Raw genomic sequence first — 20,575 nt, 5'->3', positions numbered from 1 at the left:
GATTAAATGTACTTTACCAAGGATTTGAAACTTTTAGTCATAACATAGTCGTATAAGTATATACGACTATTGGACGTCTGTTTTACGATAAGATTATGACTTATATTTTTAGTCTTATAATTGTCGTAAAGTTATGTGACTAATTGACGACTATTAATGGACTAAATTGCTACTTATTTACTACTTTTTTTGCGACTAATAGTTTGGTCCGAATAAGGATTTGGTCATCAATTGTTGGGTTTCTTGTTTGTTGTTTAAAGTCATCGATTGTTCTTGTTTGTTATTTGATATGCTATAAAATATGAAAAGACACTACTCATATATTGAAAATCAAGTTCAAAACATAAAATTATCTTGTTTCTACATACAACTTATTGAAAGATACAACTAGTGTTTGGAAACCTAAAATCTATGGATCATTAGATGGTGGAGTAATTGGGATACGCTCTGTGGATGTGGAAGAGTGTGTGGCAATGAAGTCCAAGAACTGCGGATCGGTTTGGCGGAGATACTTCTCGACTAAGGACAAGTGTTCGAGCTTGTCCTTTTGCTCAGTTGTGACTCGGGCTGACTCCGCTTCTCGGGCAGCAATCTCAGCATCTCGCTTCTCGTTATATGCAGCCTGTTCTTCAATTTGCCGCTGAGCTTCCTGCAGCCGTTCTTCTAAAGCTTTAAAGGTTGAGTCTCCGGGGAGTTGGCGGTTGGCACTGCCTAGAGTTTCTTTAAGACAGCCAAGTCCATAAGGATTGTATCTTGCAACCCTTTCTGTGGACTACAAGAAAGAGAGAGGAAGATAATTAGTGACAGATCCTAAATGTCTCTAAGACTCTGAAAAAGACAAAGAACATCTTACCTCGTGAAATATGGCTGTATACTCATCTAGTGTGAGATCCCGAGGACGTGAAGAGCCATCAGACACAGCAGAAGCAGCCGCCTCTAGTTCAAACAACTTCTCTCTCACATTCTGCTCATACGCCAGAGCAATTTTCTCTGCCTTCTGATCAACATAAGTCCCATCCGACTTAGTGTGTGTCTGGATGAACACCTCACCAAGAGGGACATGTCTTCCCATTTTTTCTTCCTGCAAACACAGATCACAATCTTCATTACTATCAACAGACTAAACATCACACACAGTTAAACGAACATCACTAAAACACATGGGAAGATTGCAGAAACACTTACCAATTCATCTTGGATTTCTTGGAAAGACTTTGGCCCAGAGTAGTGGACGTGAGGACCGAGACCGTTACGGTCAGAGAGACGAGCTTTGGAATAGGTCTTACTCCTTTTGTGTGCTTCTTCTGTGTCCCAGTAAGCACACATTGTTCCCCACAGAGTTTCTCCAATCCATGGAGGCTGCTCTCGAGTTCTCCTTGTGGTGCTAACCATGTCCTTCAATCGCCTCTTAACGATCTCATTGAAGTAGTATTGGACTGTCCCTGTTATTAAGGGATCCTAGTGGTGAGTTTTCTACAAAAAAAGTGTGAAGTTAGTGAACACTTGACAGATTAAATAGTAAAGTCTAAAGAAAGTTGGAGAAATACAAGAAGCTTACCGCAAATTCTAAAAACAATCTTTCTCTTTTATCCAATGGCACACAGGACCAATTATAGTAGGGAGCATTGAACTTTTGAGTAAAAACCCGTGTGATCTTTCTAACCAATTTAGATCCTCTGTCGCGAGTAAACCTCCAAACACATGCAACACAGACAGAAGTAAACATGTTTAAAATCCAAAACACTACAACTATAGTAGACTATATAACTGAACAAAGGCAGATTCTACAAAGATTCTAGACAAGTATAAGCCGACAAGATCACACACAAAACACAATAGTCAACATAACAAGATCACAGACAGTAAAGAACTTAACACGATTCTAGACAAGTATAGAACAAAGGCAGATCCTCAATGTCTAAGCCGAAAACATGCTAAGTTCAACAATCAAAAAATGTTCCACAATAGTTCATGATTCACAACAGAACACAATAGTCAACATAACAAGATCACACACATTAAAGAACTTAACAAGATTCTAGACAAGAATAGAACAAAGACAGATCCTCAATGTCAAAGCCGAAAACATGCTAAGTTCAACAATCAACAAATATTCCACAATTATATTCATGATTCACAACAGAACACAATAAAGAACTTAACAAGATTCTAGACAAGTATAGAACAAAGACAGATCCTCAATGTCAAAGCCGAAAACATGCTAAGTTCAACAATCAACAAATGTTCCACAATTATGTTCATGATTCACAACAGAACACAATAAAGAACTTAACAAGAGTAGACACAGTGAAGAACTTAACAAGATCACACACGAGTTTAGAACAAAAGCAGATTCTACTATGTTACACAAACCATAACAAACATCCAATTCCAACAACCATCATTCACAACTATGTTCCACAACAAGCCATTCTACAAAACATACAACAGTTACACAACACAGGCTAAGAACACGAGAATAAAATAGAGGAAGAGAACATACCACTCGGTTTTTGGTTTGGGAATCGGAGACAAGACACAACACCATTGCTCCCTGTTTGGCACGGAGAGTGTCGCTTGCAGAGCCACCGCCGAGTCTTCTTGTAGCTCCGGCAACATCCCAAGAACTTCCTCTTGGAAGTTGTTCCCTTGAGACGACGCGTGGCTGTTTGTTGGAGCGTCAGAATCTGGCGACTGAGGAGGATCTTGCTGAGCTGGCGCTGTTGGCGGCGGATTGTAGTGGACCTCTTCAGATAGAGGCGGAGGAGCTTGATGTTGTGGTTGAGTCGTTGAGTTTTGGAACAGTTGCAGAGGCGGAGGATAGTTGCGGACGTGGGGGGCAGACGTTGAAGGGCCATGTTGTTAAGCCGGCTCCGTCGCAGGAACTTGAACCGCCGGCGCCGGAGTGAAGTTGTATTGGGGAGGCAGATTAGCAGGTCTTGATCCGCCGGCGCCGTCTCTTTGAGTGACGTTCGGCGTCGTCTTACGCTTTCGGGAGCCACCTCGACCGGCGATAGGCATGATAGTCGACTGAGAAGATTGAAGAGAAGAAGAAGAAGACGACGAAGCAGATCGAAGAGGTTGAAGGTGGGAGATCGAAGAAGATCGATCGATCTTAGCAGAAGAAGAAGAAGATCGATCTTAGAAGGAGAAATGATCGAGAATTGGGGATTAGGGTTTGAGAGATGAAGAAGCTCGATAATTGGGATTAGGGTTTGAGAGATGAAGTAGATCGAGAATTGGGATTAGGGTTTGAGAGATGAAGAAGAGCGAGAATTGGGGATTAGGATTAGGGTTTGAGAGATGAAGAACTTCGAGAATTGGGGATGAGGGTTTTCGAGATGAAGAAGAAGAAGAAGAGGAAGTTGGATCGAAGAGAAATGGCGAAATGTTTGGCTTGAAGAGAAATGACTCGATTTAGGGTTTTCAACACTATAATAGTCGCATAATAGTCGCCTATAATAATGGGTTTGGGCCGCGTAATTTGAAACCCCACAAAACAAACTTGTGTCGGTATTTATTCGCATTATGGACGCCTATAATAATGGGTTTGGGCTTCGAAATTTAAAAGCCCCAACATATCAAACATGTGTCGCATAATGGTCGTCGCTTTGTCGCCGTTTTTAATGGGTTTGGACTTCAACATTTAGAAGCCCAATAAATCTTATTTTGGTCGCCCATTAGTCGCATAATAGTCACTTGTTAAATTGATATAATTATAAATGTGAAAGAAATATGCATATATCATATAAAAGTTCAATGATATTATGAAACAAAATTCATTCTAATATTTATTCAAATAATTATACATATATTCACACAGTTATACATCTTCATCTTCTACTTCATCTTCGTCCGAGGACGATAAATTACATCGGAATTCGTCTTCTGGTTCAGCATCCCCGACATCGTAATCAAGGATTATTGGGTTTAAGTTGGCTACCGGAGTTTCAAGTACAAGATCTTCAATTGTAGTGAGCAAAACATCATCATCATTTTCTGTTTGCAAAAGAGTTGAATCATTGTTTTTATATTCTCCAGAAATGTTTCCCCTCGGATTGACTTTTAGAACATTGAGCCAAATGTTCTTTGGTTTCTTCGTATATGGATTCGGAATATAACAAACTTGATCTGCTTGAGATCATGTATACATATATCAAACAAGTTTATTAATAATTAACAAAGAAACGTATTTTGGACTTCAGAATTACGTACCAAGAATAAATGGCTCGTATTTATTGTATTTCCTCGTAGATAGAACGTCTACAACGCCACCATGGCTTCGTCGAGTGCCTCTCCCGATCTTTGGGTCATACCACTTATACTTACAAAGTGTGATCCTCAAATTGACGACACCCTCATACTCGAGTTCTATAATATCAGTTAAGGTACTGTAGAAATCCGCTTCCTTAGATGAATCAGCGTAATTTTCACCTTTAACACAGAGCCCATAGTTACATGTCTTTCGTCCAGCGCCGTGATTTTGCGTATGAAACAAATATCCTCTTGTGAAATACATTGGCCAAGTTTTAACCTTGTTCAAAGGTCCTTGCACAATCTCTTGAACCCAAGTAGGAAATGGAGAAGTAGTGTTCCAATATGTTACCTACATAATAGATAAACAATATCAATTAGTATATATTAAATGATCACTTTTTGAATGAACCAAAATTGAGATAGACTTACATATTCTTTAACCCATAGATGATATTCTTCCGCTCTTCTCGCGTAGAGTTCTTTTTTGGGCAAGCATGGATATTTGGCAGAAAAATAATCTTCTAAAATACTACATTTACAAACGAATTTTTTTTTATCAAAGTGATCTTAGTGAAAATTTACAAACAACGAGTGATTAAAAATACCTCTCAAATGGTTTAAAATAGTCACAATTTCTTAAAACATATGCATGTGCGCTTTGGTAGTCTTTCTCTGAAAACCAATCTACATGCATTTCACCACTTGGACGGCCGACGTGCATAAATATATTAGGTACTCCAGGGACATGATATACAGGAACTTCACCTTCATTGAATCTTGTTAACCTGATCCATGTAAGTGAATTAATAACGAATAATATCTAATCGTTAAATAATTAAATATATTTACCTTGATTTTGTTTGAATATGATCGGCAAAGTAGTGCTCTGAAAAATAAGCCATGTCGTCATTGATATATGACTCAACAATTGAGCCTGCAACATATCTTTTGTTCTTTGTTTTTCTTTTCAACTTTTTAAAAAACCTCTCGAATGGGTACATCCACCTATATTGGACTGGTCCACCCAATTCAGCTTCGTATGGAAGATGGATAGGTAAGTGTTCCATAACATCAAAAAATGATGGTGGAAAGATCTTTTCCAAGTTACAGATGATTAAAACTATGTTCTGTTTGAGAATTTGAACGCGACTTGTCTGTAAAATTCTCGAACATAGATCTCAAAAAAATGCTCCAATTCCTAAAATATATGTGCAAGTTAAATGATTAGATTAAAAAAATGTTGGAATAAAAAATAGTAAGTATTGTACCTGATAGTCCAAGGTGGACATTCCGGTCAAGGAGTTCAGCAAAGATAAATGGAAGTAGTCGCTTCATAAATACATGACAATCATGACTCTTCATGCCTGAAAACTTTCCATTATCCAGATCTACACAACTAGCCAAATCTGAAGAATAACCATCTGGAAATCTAATATCATGTTTCACACATTGTAATAAACTCTGTTTGGCTTCTTTTGTCAATGTATATGCTGGAAATGGAGCTTTGCCATTACTATCAATATGTAAGCCTGGCCGTGAACAAAATTTCTAAATATCCAATCTTGACATGATATTGTCTTTTGATTTACCCTTAACACTCATGAGAGTGTTCATGATGTTGTCAAGAAAATTCTTCTCTGTATGCATCACATCAATATTATGTCGAAGATTGAGGTCTTTCCAGTAAGACAACTCCCACAAAATGCTTTCCTTGTGCCAATTATGTTCCTTCCCATAGCCTCGCATCTTCTTTTCATGACCGTTCCCACCAACATCCTTCGTTTTTGGTGGATTTACACTAGCCAACCTCTCGTAATAAACTTGCTCCCCTGTCAAAGACTCAGGTGGATACTCGCTAGAAGCATCTCTTCCTTTCAGAAAGTCTTTTCTGTTCCTTCGACGGTCGTCCTTAGGCTTCCATCTTTTCGCGCCACAAAATCGACATTGATCTTCTTTTTCGTATTCTTTCCAAAATAGCATACAATTGTTCTGACAAACATCAATCGTATGATATGGAAGTCCTAAATTACGCATTAACTTCTCGGTCTGGTAATGTGAAGTGGTAGCCTGGTTTCCTTCTGGTAAAAAATCTGTAAACATTTCGCAAACGGAGTCCACCAACTTTTCACTCATATTATACTCCGCCTTGTTGTGCATGAGTCGAGATGCCAAGGATAACTGCGACTGCCCTTCACGACAACCATTGTACAAAGGATTATTTGCACCTTCTAACAAGTCGTAGAACTTATTTGAATGGTTACGGACCGGTTCTTCCACATTCTGATAACTATCATCATGATGATAGTTATCATCATACCCCACGTTAAAATTAAATGCATCGTTCACCATATCCACATATGGATCTTCTACAACATTACCCACTTCTTCATGATTCTCACTAAAATACATCCTATCCGTGTAACTCGTTCCTATATCCATATTCATTTCTTCTCCATGCTTATACCAAACATAATAATCAGGCATAAATCCTTGACTAAACAAATAACTACTAACTTTTCTACCCAAGATGATATGTTTTTTATTCTTGCAAATACTACAAGGACAATGAAATTTACCTCGACTACTCTGTACTATTGGCTGACTATTAGCGAATGTCATTAATTGCTCAACTCCTGCGACGTATTCGGCTGACAAATTCCCCGTCACTTCATCAAATCTCTTGTACATCCAATCTCGATAGAAACCGCCACTACCGCCATAATTGTAGTTTCCCGCCATTATACAATAAACTAACTAAATTTTTTTTTTCTTTGATGTTGTTGTTGTTTTGATTTGTTGGTGAAAGAAGAGTTTCGTGAAAGTTTATTATATAGGCCAATTTTTGTGACTAATTTACGACTACCACTAAATAATTAGGTGTACCTACTTACCAATGCGAAACACGTTTTCACCTACTTTATATGACTCCTATGCGACGTTTCTACGACTACAGGATGACTAAGTAAAGTAGTCGTCCATTAGTCGTCCAATTAGCGACTAAATTAGATAGACGGTATGATAGTCGTCAAATAGCGACTACGTAACGACAACCTTCTCCCTTAAATAATATAATCGTCAAATAGTCGTTACTTGTCGACTATGTTCCGACTATCTATGTTAGTCGTAAGTAAACAACTATGTAACTACAAATATTCGAGTTGTCGCACTGTAGTCGTAAATCCGTCGCCAAAATGTCGTTTAAATATACGACTACGTTGGTTGTCGCTGATTGTAGTCGTCTTTTACCTGTTTTCTTGTAAACGTACACCAGAGTACCTACAATTGAGGGGTTCCGATTATAGACCCCTTCTAGCATCCATTTAGAATAAATCTCAGCGTCCTTATAAACACTTTATCTTTGATAAACATTGGATAGATAAACCAGGATTCAAAGATTTTGTTAAAGAAGGATGGGCTTTCTCCTCTCGTGGAGAGGGCTTTCCAATATTCCAAAAGATTAGGAATTGTAGACAAACTATTTCTATTTGGAAAAATCCAATTGAACAAATTCCGAGAAGCTCATTCTTGAACTACATTCTCAGCTTGATCTACCATACGAAGATGAGAATTTTTCTACTGAAGACTTACTTGCCCTAAAATGAAAGCTCTGCCAGGCTTACATAGACGAGGAGGTTTTTTGGAAGCTTAAAAGTAGGGAGATATGGCTCCTACTTGGGGACAAAAACACAAAATATTTTCATGCTTCTACGAAACAAAGAAGGGCTAGAAATAAAATTCTAGGCTTACTTAACCAAGATGGCCTATGGGTGGATAATGAGTTGCGGATCGAACACTTAGCAGAGGATTACTTCAAGACTCTTTTTTCTACGTCAAATCCTCGAGTTTTTTACTCAGTTCTCTGGTAAGTTCCCGTGTTAGTGACCAAAGACATGAACAAAACACTCACAAAGCGAACTTTATAGAAGAAGTTAAACGTCCTCTTTTTCACTAAACCTTGATAAAGCTCCCGGTCCAGACGAGATGACAACCTTCTATTATCAGCAATATTGGGACCTGACAGGGCCTGGCCTTATCAGACTTGTTCAAAACTTCCATTCCACCGGCTTTTTTGATAAACGGCTGAATGAGACCAATATTTGCTTGATCCCAAAAATAGAAAGACCTAGAAAAATGTCAGAATTTTGACCTATCAGTCTTTGTAATCTAAGTTACAAAGTAATTTCGAAGGTCTTAAGCTCCCGACTAAAACGTCTTCTTTCGGACCTTATATCAGAGACTCAATCCGCCTTTGTGGCTGAGCGTTTGATCACTGACAACATCCTTGTCGCTCAAGAGAATTTTCATGCTTTTTGCACGAATACAGCTTGTAGGAAGAAGTACATGGCCATTAAAACTGATATGAGTAAAGCCTATGACCGCGTGGAATGGTCATTCCTACAAGCTTTAATGTTGAAGATGGGCTTCGCTCAGAAATGGGTAGATTGGATAATCTTCTGTATATCGTCGGTATCTTACAAAATTCTGTTAAATGGATCCCTAAAGGTTTTATTAAACCTTCGAGAGGGATTCACCAAGGCGATCCTATTTCCCCGTTATTGTGTATGCTGTGTATGGAAGCTCTTGTAGCAAAGTTGAAAGATGCTGAGTGGCATGGCCTAATCCAAGGAATTCAGATCTCACGAGCTAGTCCCTCCACTTCTCATCTCCTTTTTGCCGATGATAGTCTTTTATTCTGTAAAGCAGGCCCAGTACAAGGAAAAGAGATTATCGATATTCTCCGAACATATGGTGAGGCTTCAGGACAACAACTGAATACTAACAAGTCTTTAATTTTTTATTGTCCATGAGGTGAATAGCTCTATTCGGAATACCATTAAACTATCTTTTCGAATATTTAAGAATGGGGGTATGGGATCCTATTTAGGACTCCCGGAACAAATTCATGGTTCGAAAAACCAAGTTTTTTCCTTTGTGGGGGATAGATTTCAAAAAAGAATAAATGGGTGGACATCAAAATTCTTGTCTAAAGGAGGCAAAGAGGTTCTTATTAATTCCGTGGCACAAGCCCTTCCGACATATGTTATGTCATGCTTTCTTCTTCCCAAAGGTATTCGCTCAAAACTTAGTAGTGCAATTGCAATTTTTTGGTGGAAGACAAGGGAAGAAAGCAACAATATTCATTGGATAGCTTGGGATAAGCTTTGCACACTCTTTTCTGATGGTGGCCTAGAGTTCAGAACATCGGAAGAATTTAATCTTGCCTTATTAGCAAAGCAATTATGGCGTCTAATTAGGTTTCAAAATCGTCTCCTTAGTCGGGTGTTGAAGGGAAGATACTTTAGGTATAGTGATCCTATACATATAGGAAAGACTAACTGCCCCTCTTTTGGATGGAGAAGTATTATGGCAGCTAAACCACTTCTTCTCTCGGGTCTACGACGAACAATAGGCTCTAGAAGGCGAACCCGTGTATGGCAAGATCCTTGGATTCCTTCTGTCCCTGCAAGGCCAGCAAAAAGTATTCTTAACATAAGGAATTCACACCTTTATGTTAATGACCTAATTCACGCCTTCAAGCCTTGGTTGATTCTTCTGATATCACTTTCATTTTAGGGATTAGGCCGAGTCGTACTTACAAGAGTGATGCCGACAGCTGGTATTATACTAAATCTAGTAAATATACTGTAAAATCCAATTATTGGGCCGCAAGAGACCTCTCTCGTCCTACTTGTGATCCCCCTTTTTAGGGACCTAGTGTTTCACCGCTTCAGGCACAAGTATGGAAAATTAAAACCACGCTGAAATTTAAACATTTCTCCTTGCAATGTCTCTTAGGATGTCTCAAGACAAACCAATGCCTTTTTACCGTCATATTGGCACCAAAAAAGGGTACCCTTGATGTGGAGCAGAGGAAGAATCAATAAACCATCTTCTATTCTTCTGTCCGCCATCACGACAAATTTGGGCTTTGTCCCCTATCCCGTCCTCGGAGAACATTTTTCCCCGAAATTATCTCTTTTATAATTTTGATTTTCTTCTCTGGCGCGGCAAGCAATTTTGTATAGAAGAATATATACTTGGTATTTTTTCATGGATAATATGGTATATTTGGAAGAGTCAAAACTGGTTTATTTTTGAGAATGTCACTGAACGTCCGCAAGAGACTCTTGGTTTTGCAATCCAAGAAGCAAAAGTTTGGAGTCAAGTGATAAGATGGCTTTTTAGCCCATTCTAGCAATTGTTTTCTTATGTTTCATAGAGAATTTGGTGCCATTCTAGCGCCAATAAGAGGAGAAACACGTATTCTAGGTGCCAAGAAGGTTTCAAGAGTTTTGAAGCTAAGAGTATCAAAAGGCGATCATTCCAATATTTCAGAAGTTTAGCATCCGGCCGAGGTCTTCCCCACCACAGCAACAAGATATTTTGGTATGCATGGAAAGCTAAAAGAGTAAAGATTAACGTCGAAGTCGAATCAAAGCAATCCATGAAGCCGTCTGTAAGATATGACTCAAAGAGTGAAGACATGTCAAGAACCGGCCGTTTGAAAATAATAAATCCAAAACACATCCGGCCAAGGAGACTTGAACTCAGGCAGCTCCGAGTAGCTCACCACCAACCATTAGGTGACGCCCAAGTCCTTTCCTCTTTGTGCCACCATCATTAGGCTTCTTCCCTGAAGCCCACTTCTTGGCCCGATCACTTACTTATCGGCGGAATGACGTTCGTACCCCTAAACCTAATTCTTGGCCCTAGAGTATAAATACTTGTTCTAAGCCCTAAACTTAAGTGTGCCTTCATCACAAGCGAAACCTAGCCGTCGCCGAAAGCTGCCAACTCGCCGCCGCACCTCTTGAAGCTTGAAAATCACTATCTCTCTCTTTCTCTTTCTCGTTTTGTGTAAGACTCTTTAAGGTGGAGGTTTGCCTCTTGTATTCTACATTCAAAGAAGTAATCTCTAAACCCTTTTGAATTTTTATTCATCTTTTTGTTATGGTTTACTCAACCCAACTTTTGATTAGCTCCTTTGCCACGAGCGAGTAGATCTCTAGTTTTGTTTGAGGGGGTTTCAAAGGGGAATTCATGGGGACTTTTAGATCGAAAGTCTAGGTTGGCGGTTTCTATGGCTTTGTTTGATCGTTTAAACTATTCTTTCTAGTTGAGTTTAATATTAATGCATGTTGATATGTCTATAATTTGCATGATTTAGGCATTCATTCTTCACCACTTTGTCATTGTTTCATCCACATTTCATCTCATTAGGAGTCGTTTTAGTGTGTTTTACATACTTAGGACGATTTTGCATTAGGATTGCATGTGCATGGCATATTTGGTTGTTTTCAGGTACTTTGGATGCTTTTGGAGTTCAAACAGAGGAAAAACAGAAACATGAAGTCAGAATGCCCAATGACGCCTTCAGCAAAAAAACTCTATCGCAGCCTCGGAGCCCTGCCAGGGCAAATCACTCTATCGCAACCCCGGAGAAGCAAGCAGCTCAGTTTCACTCAATCGCGAAGCCGGAGGAATCACCCCATCAGAACCACTCGATCACCACTCTATCACCAGGAAGCCTATCTGCTCATTCTGCACTCAACCAGACAAGCTGAGAACAAAGAAGAGAAGAGAAGCCGAAGAAACCACTCGATCACACCCTCATGACATCCACTCGATCGCAATCGATCACAAGGTCGCTGGACCATTCAATCTCGACTTCACTGCATCTCACTCGATCGCAAGACGGAGCCCCTGAAGCCCAGTTTGATCAATGACATACTCGATCACTAGGAAGCTCATTTCTGCCCGTCAGATGCCAATGACATATTCAATCGCAGGATCATGACGTGAAGATTCGCTATATATTTAGTTTCCTTATTTGTTTTATTTCTCGCTTATATAAACTGCCTCTTAGGGTTTTCCCTAGGGCGTCCGCTATTATCCGTTATTATCCGCTATTATCCGTTTTTATCTCGCTTTTACATTTTCGCAACTTTGATAGCCGCAGTGTTTCTCCTGCGACTTTGTAGTTTCGTTTTCAAGTATTTGATATTCAGTTTTCGTTTAAGTCTTTCGTCATTTCTGTTATCATGTTTTCAATTGTTGCTTTGTTATTGTCTTTGATTATGTCTGAGTAGTGAACTATATTTCTGAGGATGGGATAGAATAGTTGTGGTTTACTTGGTCGTTTTAGGTGGTTGAGTTTAGAATACTAGAATCCCTTCTGGATTAGTTGCGCTTATTGCTTATTTCACTGGCTAATGTGGAGTATGAGTCCAGACGTCCAGCGCTCAGAAGGCGTTTAATGGGCGTTGGATCCTATTAATTCCATAGATATCTGACTCTACTCCAAGGGATTGGCTGTAGAGAGGGGATTGACTTTAACATGTTGATTCGATAATGCCTGCTTAGTTAGAGATCGCTAAAGGGATTTAGGTCAGTGTCTAGCTTTGCTTGAGGATTTCTATCACGGGAGTGAATTAATCTGTTGTTGAACTTGTTGTCTAGGGATAGCTTCTGTGAAGTTTTGTCAACCGCCTGAATAGATTAAGTAGACCACACTATTCGATTACCCCATCCTTAGGAATCGTTTATCCATTTGATTGCCTGTTATCATTTCTGCTTTGTCATTCACTTGCCTGCTATTGCCATTCCTGCTTTTAGTTTCATTTCATTTCTGTTATTGCATACTAGGACTGTTAGAACCAACCAACTATCTTCTTGGCTTGACTTAGAGCTTTCTGATCATATCTCATCTGTTTGCATCACACCGGATTGGATTGACATCCTAAAATACTACAACGACAAGATAGTGTTTTCGGGATTAATTGACAAAATCCTACTATCACATGTATGGCCGCAATGCCACCTAGTACATGATCTTAGGTATTTTATACTTGGTAGAATCTTGTATAATTGCCTGAAGTAGCTCAACAGAATAAAGAACTATAACCGTTGCACGCCCGCCGAGTCATAGGGACTTGTGGACTAGATTCAAATTTGAACTTAATGCTTTGATCTTGTATTTTGAAACCATGTTAGCACCTACTAGCCGTTAGGGCAACTGAGTACGCAAGATATTAGTGAGTATAGCCAGTTTTCACCTATTAACCGTTATGGTTAGCTGGTCTTGATAGAGTTTCGTATGTCTGAGAATTTGGAAGTAAACAAACCTAGCCATGTTATCACCTAGATTGAGATCTATCCCTTATTATTGAACCATGAAATCCGGAGAAACCCCCGAAGACCTAACACTTCTCTCTTATTGCTTACCGTTTACTTTAGTTACTTGTCTTTTATTTTGGTTACTTACTGCATACAACAACCCCGTCTCTTTATTTTGGTCCTAGCTTCACTCTCTTCTTAAGGATTTCTCTGAACTACTTCTCTCCTTGTGAATTCGATCCTAAAATACTACTCCGATATACTGTGCACTTGCAGTAGTCGTGTGGTCATTAAGGTAAAAGCCTAAGGTGAGATAAAACATGAATCAAGCTTTTTGGCGCTTTTGCCGGGGAGAGATTGTTAGTTCCACAAGTCCAAGAACTAGAGTGAACTCTAGGACACTTTGCTTTTAATTTTTGTTTTTGTTTTTCTTTGTTTCAGGACTTAAACAATGAATCCAAGAAATTATCCCGATAGCTACTACCCTAATGTGAATCACGGCTCAAACCACTTATCCCATTTCTCTACCGGCCACTACAAGCCCGATGCATCCCAAATGCATGGCGTGACTTGGCAATCTTGGTCGTCTAATGGAGGAGCTTACAGGACCGATCATTACTCTAATGATCAATCTGCCACCTTCGTTCAGAACCGGCCGCAAGCTAACCGCTCGATTAACCCGTTCCACCATTGCGTCTCATCACCTAGAGATCAACGCGTGGGAGGACCTCACTCTTCTCATCCTTATGGAGTTGCCCGCCATGAAGATTTCAGCTATGACCAATGATACTTGCAAGAGGTGATGAGTATAGATGTTCATCCGAACAACTATGCTTACCAAACTAATGAGCCCTACAAAAATTTCGAGGCGGAAGATAAACTCATTGGTCATCTCCAAGACTTCGTTGATGGCCACCAAGAAGACGTGAAGAGGATCGGCTCAAAAATGTCGGAGATGAAGGCCAAATTTGAGGAGAAGTTTGATGACCTCACTAATCGACTCGAAAATATGGAGGGGGCACTTGTTGAGATCAACAACGCTCTTCTTAACCACCAAGACGATATCCAAGACCAATATACGAGAATCGTCAATGTGGGACTCGTCGTTGATACGGTTGAGAGTCATTTAGATTGGAAGATTGAGGAGTTAGAAAAGAAGCTCAATAACTCAAATGAGTTTTCGGAATGAGAAGCAACCAATCTTGCCAAGAAGAAGATGAGTTTCCTAAGGCCCAATCCCGATATGAGGAGGAAACGAAAAAGGAAATTGAATTCCTAGTGGAAAAATGAAAAGACCTAATTTCCTATTCCAAAAAAGGAAATCTTGACCTTATAAAACCTCTAGGGATTCGTCCCTCGCGTTTCTCCTCAATACCAAATCGAGCAAAAAGATAACTTAGAAGAAGAAGAAGTCGTCCCTTTTGAAGTAGACTCGATGGCCGGACACAATTCTAGAGAAGAAAGCCTTAAAACCGAAAAGGAAGAAGTTTGCCTTGAGAGACAAGTAAACCGATTCGAAGAACTTTCCGAAGAAAGTGATGAACTCACCAACTTTTCTAGTGAAGAAGGAAAAGACGAAAACAAGTCAACTAGAGGATAATGACACGAAAGAAGATGTAACTTTGGAGGACGTGGTTAGGAGACAAGGCGAAGTTGAAGAAAAACAAGTCAAGAATGTTGAAAATCAATCACACATCCGAGCATCGCATAGAAGGGTAACCATGGACTCTTCAAGGAAATACGTAAAATTACTTGATAGGATTCTTGATTTGGATAAGAAGGTTGAGGACTTATCAGCGCGCATTGGAGGGAATGAACTTATGGAGAGCAAAGAAGAAGACTCTAGCCCTCATGTGCTTTGTGACGCGGTCACAACCTACCAAGAACTTCACGACCTTGAAGAAGGAGAATCGACGAAAGGGATGAGGAACCTCCCGGGAGAACAAGCGTTTACAACTGGCTCACCCTTCTAAAGGACCGGTGGCATCCACGTATGATAGATTGGGAAGACTTGGAGATTTTAACTGAGTCGTTGCTAAGCTACCACGAGGTACACCCTTTTCTAAAGCTTGTTCGGCTTACCATATTGACCATTTCTTTCTTGAGAGTTGTGAAACAAGAAGAGAAATAAAGGAACTATATGAGGAAGCCCTACACCACTTGAAACCGTTCAACACTCTTCAAAAGATAGAGAGTCTGGGAAGATTCCTTATGACTTGTTCTATACGAGGTGTTGAATTCAAAGATGCCCTATGCGATTCCGGATCATGCATCAACATTATGACAAAGTAGACATCAAAGAAGCTCGGGATTAAGGAGCTACGACCTTTGGATGTACAGATCGGACTTGCGGACTCGTCTTTCACGGTTCCTGAAGGGATAGTTCGCAACGTTTATGTTCGGATCGGAAGGTGCAATGTACTGACCGACTTCCATGTCATAAAGGTCGAGAAAGGAAGACCCACCCAGCTCATACTAGGAAGAGCATTCCTACCCATAGCCGGCGCTATAATGGATTGGCCTAATCGAACGGTATGCTTCGCCAACATTGATGTCGAAGTATTTCACGAGATTGTACCATTTACCCCGGCCGCAAGAAGGAGAAGGAAGTCATGTACGAGAACTCGGAACAACTACCCGAGGAATTCCAATCCAAGAGAGCTCGCCTAGGGAGGAACAACCCGTCTTACTACGCCTAGTAAGACCCAAACGTCGAGCCAACGACGTTAAACAAGCGCGCTAAGTGGGAGGCAACCCACTGGGTTACTTTTTCCTTAGGATTTGATTTTGCTTTTGCTTTTGCTTTTGCTTTTGCTTTTGATCATTTCAGTATTTGTTTCAGCTTTTTATAAAAAATAAAAAATAAATGGAAAAAGAGAAAACAAAAAAACTTAAAAAGAACAGAATGAAGGAGGGTTACCTGGCCCCGTCACTAGGCACCGTGACAACCCGCCCGACTACTCATCCGAGTAACCGGTGCCGCCTGGAGAAGTCAGCCCAACCGTGTCAAACTTTGGTTGGAGCTCGCCAATGCGAGCTGACATTTAGCCGGAGTCCGCCCGAGTGTGCCACACTTTGGCCTGAGTTGCCCACCAGTTCGGGCAATATACTACCAAGCCTGCCGGTCTGGCCAAACCTGAAATCAGCCGGCCAAAACTTGGCCAACAACGGCCACACGTGAATTAATAAGGGAAGTTGCACCGTCACGGCCGATCGGCTCGCCAATTGATTCGTTTAACCCGCAACCATTCTGCCCATCCCAACGACCGGCGACCCCATCCAACACCCGACCGCTTATTGCCCACCCACTCCACCCTTTTGGCCAAGCACCGCAACTGCCTGCCATCCATTCACACCATCCGTCACCATGATTTTGATCGTATTTGTGGCCATATTGACAAAAACAAGATCAATTCTATCTTAGGTATGTTTTTATTTATTTTGTTTTGTTATACCTATTGGTGGTTTTAGGTTTTGTTTCAAGGAAGATGCGAATGGAGATTAATAACATGGAATTCGACAATACTAAGCCGAGTATGGCCGATGTTAAGCTAGGAGAGAGGTCATCCGGTTGGTCACCACAACCAAGGTGACGGTGTGAAGTAAGTCTAGGGGGTTAATGAATCTGTTACTACTAATGCTACTCTCTATTTTGTTGACTTGAAACCTTTTTCCACTTTCTACATCAATACGTTCTAACAAAGCAAAAAGTTTTTCTTGAATATCGAGTAATGTTTTATTGAGTCAAAACTAGTAGGGAACCGTGATCTTGTTATATGATGATTATTGACCATTATGTGTTGAGAATTGTTTCTTGAGGAACACTTACAGGGTCGCAAGGAACGGCCAATCCGGAACACTACACCCGGACCGTCCCCCGAAAGTTTAACCCCGCAGAAATTCCTGTTGGATCCGATGTCAACTCTACACTATATTGGACGATTAACCGGAACTTAATTCTTTTTCATGAAGGGGTGTTAGATCGGGGAAACGAGCATATACATTCAAGACTTCTTATCCCTTTTTACCACTCTCTGTTGATCCTGAATGGTCACTCACTTTTAGTGGTTCCTACCCTTAAACCCTATCCTCTTTTTAAGCCTCATGCATTCTCTTTTCCTTTTTCCTTTAGCAGATATGTGCAAAACGTCAGCGAGAAAGGAACAACACAGTTTCCTGCCACAAAGACTAAAGAAGGAAGTAAAAGAAGAGATTGCAACCAAACGTCCTAAGAGCTTATTCTTCCTTGGAACCAATTCGAAAGGTATGCTCATTAAACTCGGTGATTAAAAGTTTTGTTTCCCCTTCCAAAAAACAAAAGAATATAACAAAAGAAAATAAAGAAAAAAAGAGAAAATAAAAGAAAATGGAAGGAAAGGAAACATTACAACTAAGAGAGTCTAGTAGCATAGTTCCAAGGAAAGACATGGCCACCTAAAGGAGAGATGAGCCAATTACAGAAGAGAACCCCCTCGGAAATACCTAAGTCTGGGGAAACCGAAAGTAAGAAAGAAGTAAAGGAGAAGGAGGTGTTTAAAAGAAGACTTGGTTGGAAACTGTGGACCTCAACTGATCCGTTCTCTCTTGCGGTTATGCAACATATCATGCATTCGAGACTATACGGTTACCGTAAACACTTCAACTCCACTACTTAAACACCAAAATCCCCTTTCATACCAAGCGTCGTCTACCCCGAATGACACCTTCTAATGAAAAAGTCCATGCCAAAACATTTAAAGAATGTAAAGAGTTGACTGACGTGAATTCATAGTTATGTAGGATCAAAGCGGATGCACAAGGACAAGAAAGGTGTAGGACTATTGAGCGGGCGTTCTAACGTAACTTTTGTTTAATGTGGTCTGTAGGATATATTAGAGACACGGTCACTGATAACAGGAGAGTTCCCACGATTTGCAAACCTATCCACCAGATTTGTTCTTTTATTTGCTTCAGGACAAGCAAAGTCTAAGTCTGGGGGAGGTTATAACACGGCTTTTTAGCCCGTTCTAGCTATTGTTTTCTTACGCTTCAGAGAGAATTTGGTGCCATTCTAGAGCCAATAAGAGGATAAACACATATTCTAGGTGCCAAGAAGGTTTTAAGAGTTTTGAAGCTAAAAGTATCAGAAGGCAATCATTCTAGTACTTCAGAAGTTTATTATCCGGCCGAGGTCTTCCCCATAACGGAAACGAGATATTTGGTATGCATGGAAAGCGAGAAGAGTCAAGATTAAAGTCGAAGTCGAATCACAGCAATCCATGAAGCCGTTTGGAAGATATGACCTGAAGAGTGAAGACATGTCAAGAACCGGCCTTTTGGAAATAATAAATCCAAAACACATCCGGCCAAGGAGACTTGAACCCGGGCAGCTCCGAGTAGCTCAACACCGACCATTAGGTCACGCCCAAGTCCTTCCCTCCTTGCGCCACCGTCATTAGGCTCCTTTCCTGACTTCTCGGCCCGATCACTTACTTATCCGGCGGAATGACGTTCTTACCCCTAAACCTAATTCTTGGCCCTCAAGTATAAATACTTGTTCTAAGTCCTAACCCTAGGTGTGCCTTCATCACAAGCGAACCCTAGCTATCGCCGAGAGCTGCCAACTCGCCGCCGCACCTCTTGAAGCTTGAACATCACCATCTCTCTCTTTCTCTTCCTCGTTTTGTGTAAGACTCGTTAAGGTGGAGTTTTGTCTCTTGTATTCTACATTTAAAGAAGTAATCTCTACACCCTTTTTAAGTGTTATTCATCTTTTTGTTATGGTTTACTCAACCGAACTTTTGATTAGCTCCTTTGCCATGAGCGAGTAGATTTCTAGTTGGGTTGGAGGGGGTTTCAAAGGGGAATTCATGGGGACTTTTAGATCAAAAGTCTAGGTTGGCGGTTTCTAAAGCTTTGTTTGATTGTTTACACTATTCTTTCTAGTTGAGTTTAATCTTAATGCATGTATGTGCGGAACGCCACCTAGTACATGATCTTGTATAATTGCCTGAGCTAGCTCAACTGAATAAAGAACTATAACCGTTGCACGCCCGCCAAGTCATAGGGACTTATGGACTAGAATCGAATTTGAACTTAATGCTTTGATCTTGTATTTTGAAACCATGTTAGCACCTACTAGCCGTTAGGGCAACTGAGTACGCAAGATATTAGTGAGTATAGCCGGTTTTCACCTACTAGCCGTTAGGGTTAGCTGGTCTTGATAGAGTTTCGTATGTCTGAGAATTTGGAAGTAAACAAACTGATATAGCTCAAATTGCCTTAAGCTTACTCCCTCAAATAAGAGATCGTCGTTAGCACGTAAGGGTCAAATTCCACTGAGCTCTCGATGTTCACACAATAGACTTATGATGTTGTTTAATAAGCTAAGCTAGATGAAGTAATTGAATGTAAAAGATAAATAAGCAAGTAAACGAGTTGTAGATTCAAGTGATTAAAGCGTCAGGTCTAAGGAATTGTCTCGGGAGATAGATAAATTGTAGATCTAGCTAATATTAGTATTGTTATCGCACCGTTCTCGAACTCAAACTATGATTCTAGAGTAACCGGTGGCGTTCCGCTAAATTCTCTATACTTAGAACTAAGATAACCAGAGAAGCCGAGAAATCTTATGCTAAAGCATGCATTGTTATTAAGCTTGATTAGTTCACCTTGTATCTAAACCAGAGCCCTTCTATGAGCCTACCTGTTCTTTCTTAAATGCCTATGCTCATCTATGATAGTTATAATAACAAGTACCTATGGCGGGCATACCTATTATCTAATATCAAGTTCTAGGTGACCAATCTAAAACTAGCAATTAGAATAATCAAGATGAAGAACTCTAAGAATAATCCTAAGGGGTTTCCGATCTACTAATCCATCTAAATCCCTATTGAGACTCCCCAAACCCAACAAGGTGATTACTCAGACATGATAATAGAAACACAAATCATAATCTGAATAGTTTGCGTTGATGAATTAAGAATAAAAGTAAAGGAGTTCAGAATCCTCTCTAAAAGGATTGGATTCTTCTCCCAAAATGTGTAACAATCTCTAAAACAAAACTTAGGTCTAACAATGACCAAACAATTAGGTATATTCGTGACTAAAACATGCAGGGACTACTTTGCAAATAAGGAAGACTTCAGGGCTTCTCAAAGACTTTGCAGTAAACGAGAATTCCCTTGGCAGCAATAAGAGTGTCGATCGACACCAGCTT

The 20,575-nt window shown here is 40.2% G+C and overlaps 1 protein-coding gene and 5 pseudogenes across 6 annotated transcripts; 4 read left to right on the top strand and 2 right to left on the bottom strand.

The window, feature by feature from the left end:
- Positions 1 to 409: 409 nt before the first annotated feature.
- On the bottom strand, positions 410 to 3,030 carry AT2G06800 (annotated as a pseudogene; the record flags this gene model as incomplete). Its single annotated transcript has 1 exon — positions 410 to 3,030.
- A 793-nt stretch (positions 3,031 to 3,823) lies between these two features.
- On the bottom strand, positions 3,824 to 6,996 carry AT2G06790 (annotated as a pseudogene; the record flags this gene model as incomplete). Its single annotated transcript has 1 exon — positions 3,824 to 6,996.
- Positions 6,997 to 7,516: 520 nt separating this feature from the next.
- Positions 7,517 to 10,438, top strand: AT2G06780 (annotated as a pseudogene; the record flags this gene model as incomplete). The annotated part of the gene is made up of 1 exon: positions 7,517 to 10,438.
- A 3,738-nt stretch (positions 10,439 to 14,176) lies between these two features.
- AT2G06775 lies at positions 14,177 to 14,563 on the top strand (annotated as a pseudogene; the record flags this gene model as incomplete). Its single annotated transcript has 1 exon — positions 14,177 to 14,563.
- A 349-nt stretch (positions 14,564 to 14,912) lies between these two features.
- Positions 14,913 to 15,347, top strand: AT2G06675 (uncharacterized protein; the record flags this gene model as incomplete). Its single annotated transcript, NM_001335307.1, has 1 exon — positions 14,913 to 15,347. One exon carries the CDS (start codon positions 14,913 to 14,915, stop codon positions 15,345 to 15,347), a length of 435 nt encoding a protein of 144 aa, NP_001324713.1.
- A 53-nt stretch (positions 15,348 to 15,400) lies between these two features.
- Positions 15,401 to 16,487, top strand: AT2G06770 (annotated as a pseudogene; the record flags this gene model as incomplete). The annotated part of the gene is made up of 1 exon: positions 15,401 to 16,487.
- Between the last annotated feature and the right edge of the window lie 4,088 nt (positions 16,488 to 20,575).

The sequence above is a fragment of the Arabidopsis thaliana genome, chromosome 2, assembly GCF_000001735.4.
Source record: "Arabidopsis thaliana chromosome 2, partial sequence".
Lineage (NCBI taxonomy): Eukaryota > Viridiplantae > Streptophyta > Magnoliopsida > Brassicales > Brassicaceae > Arabidopsis > Arabidopsis thaliana.
This window is presented reverse-complemented; position numbering and strand designations above follow the sequence as displayed.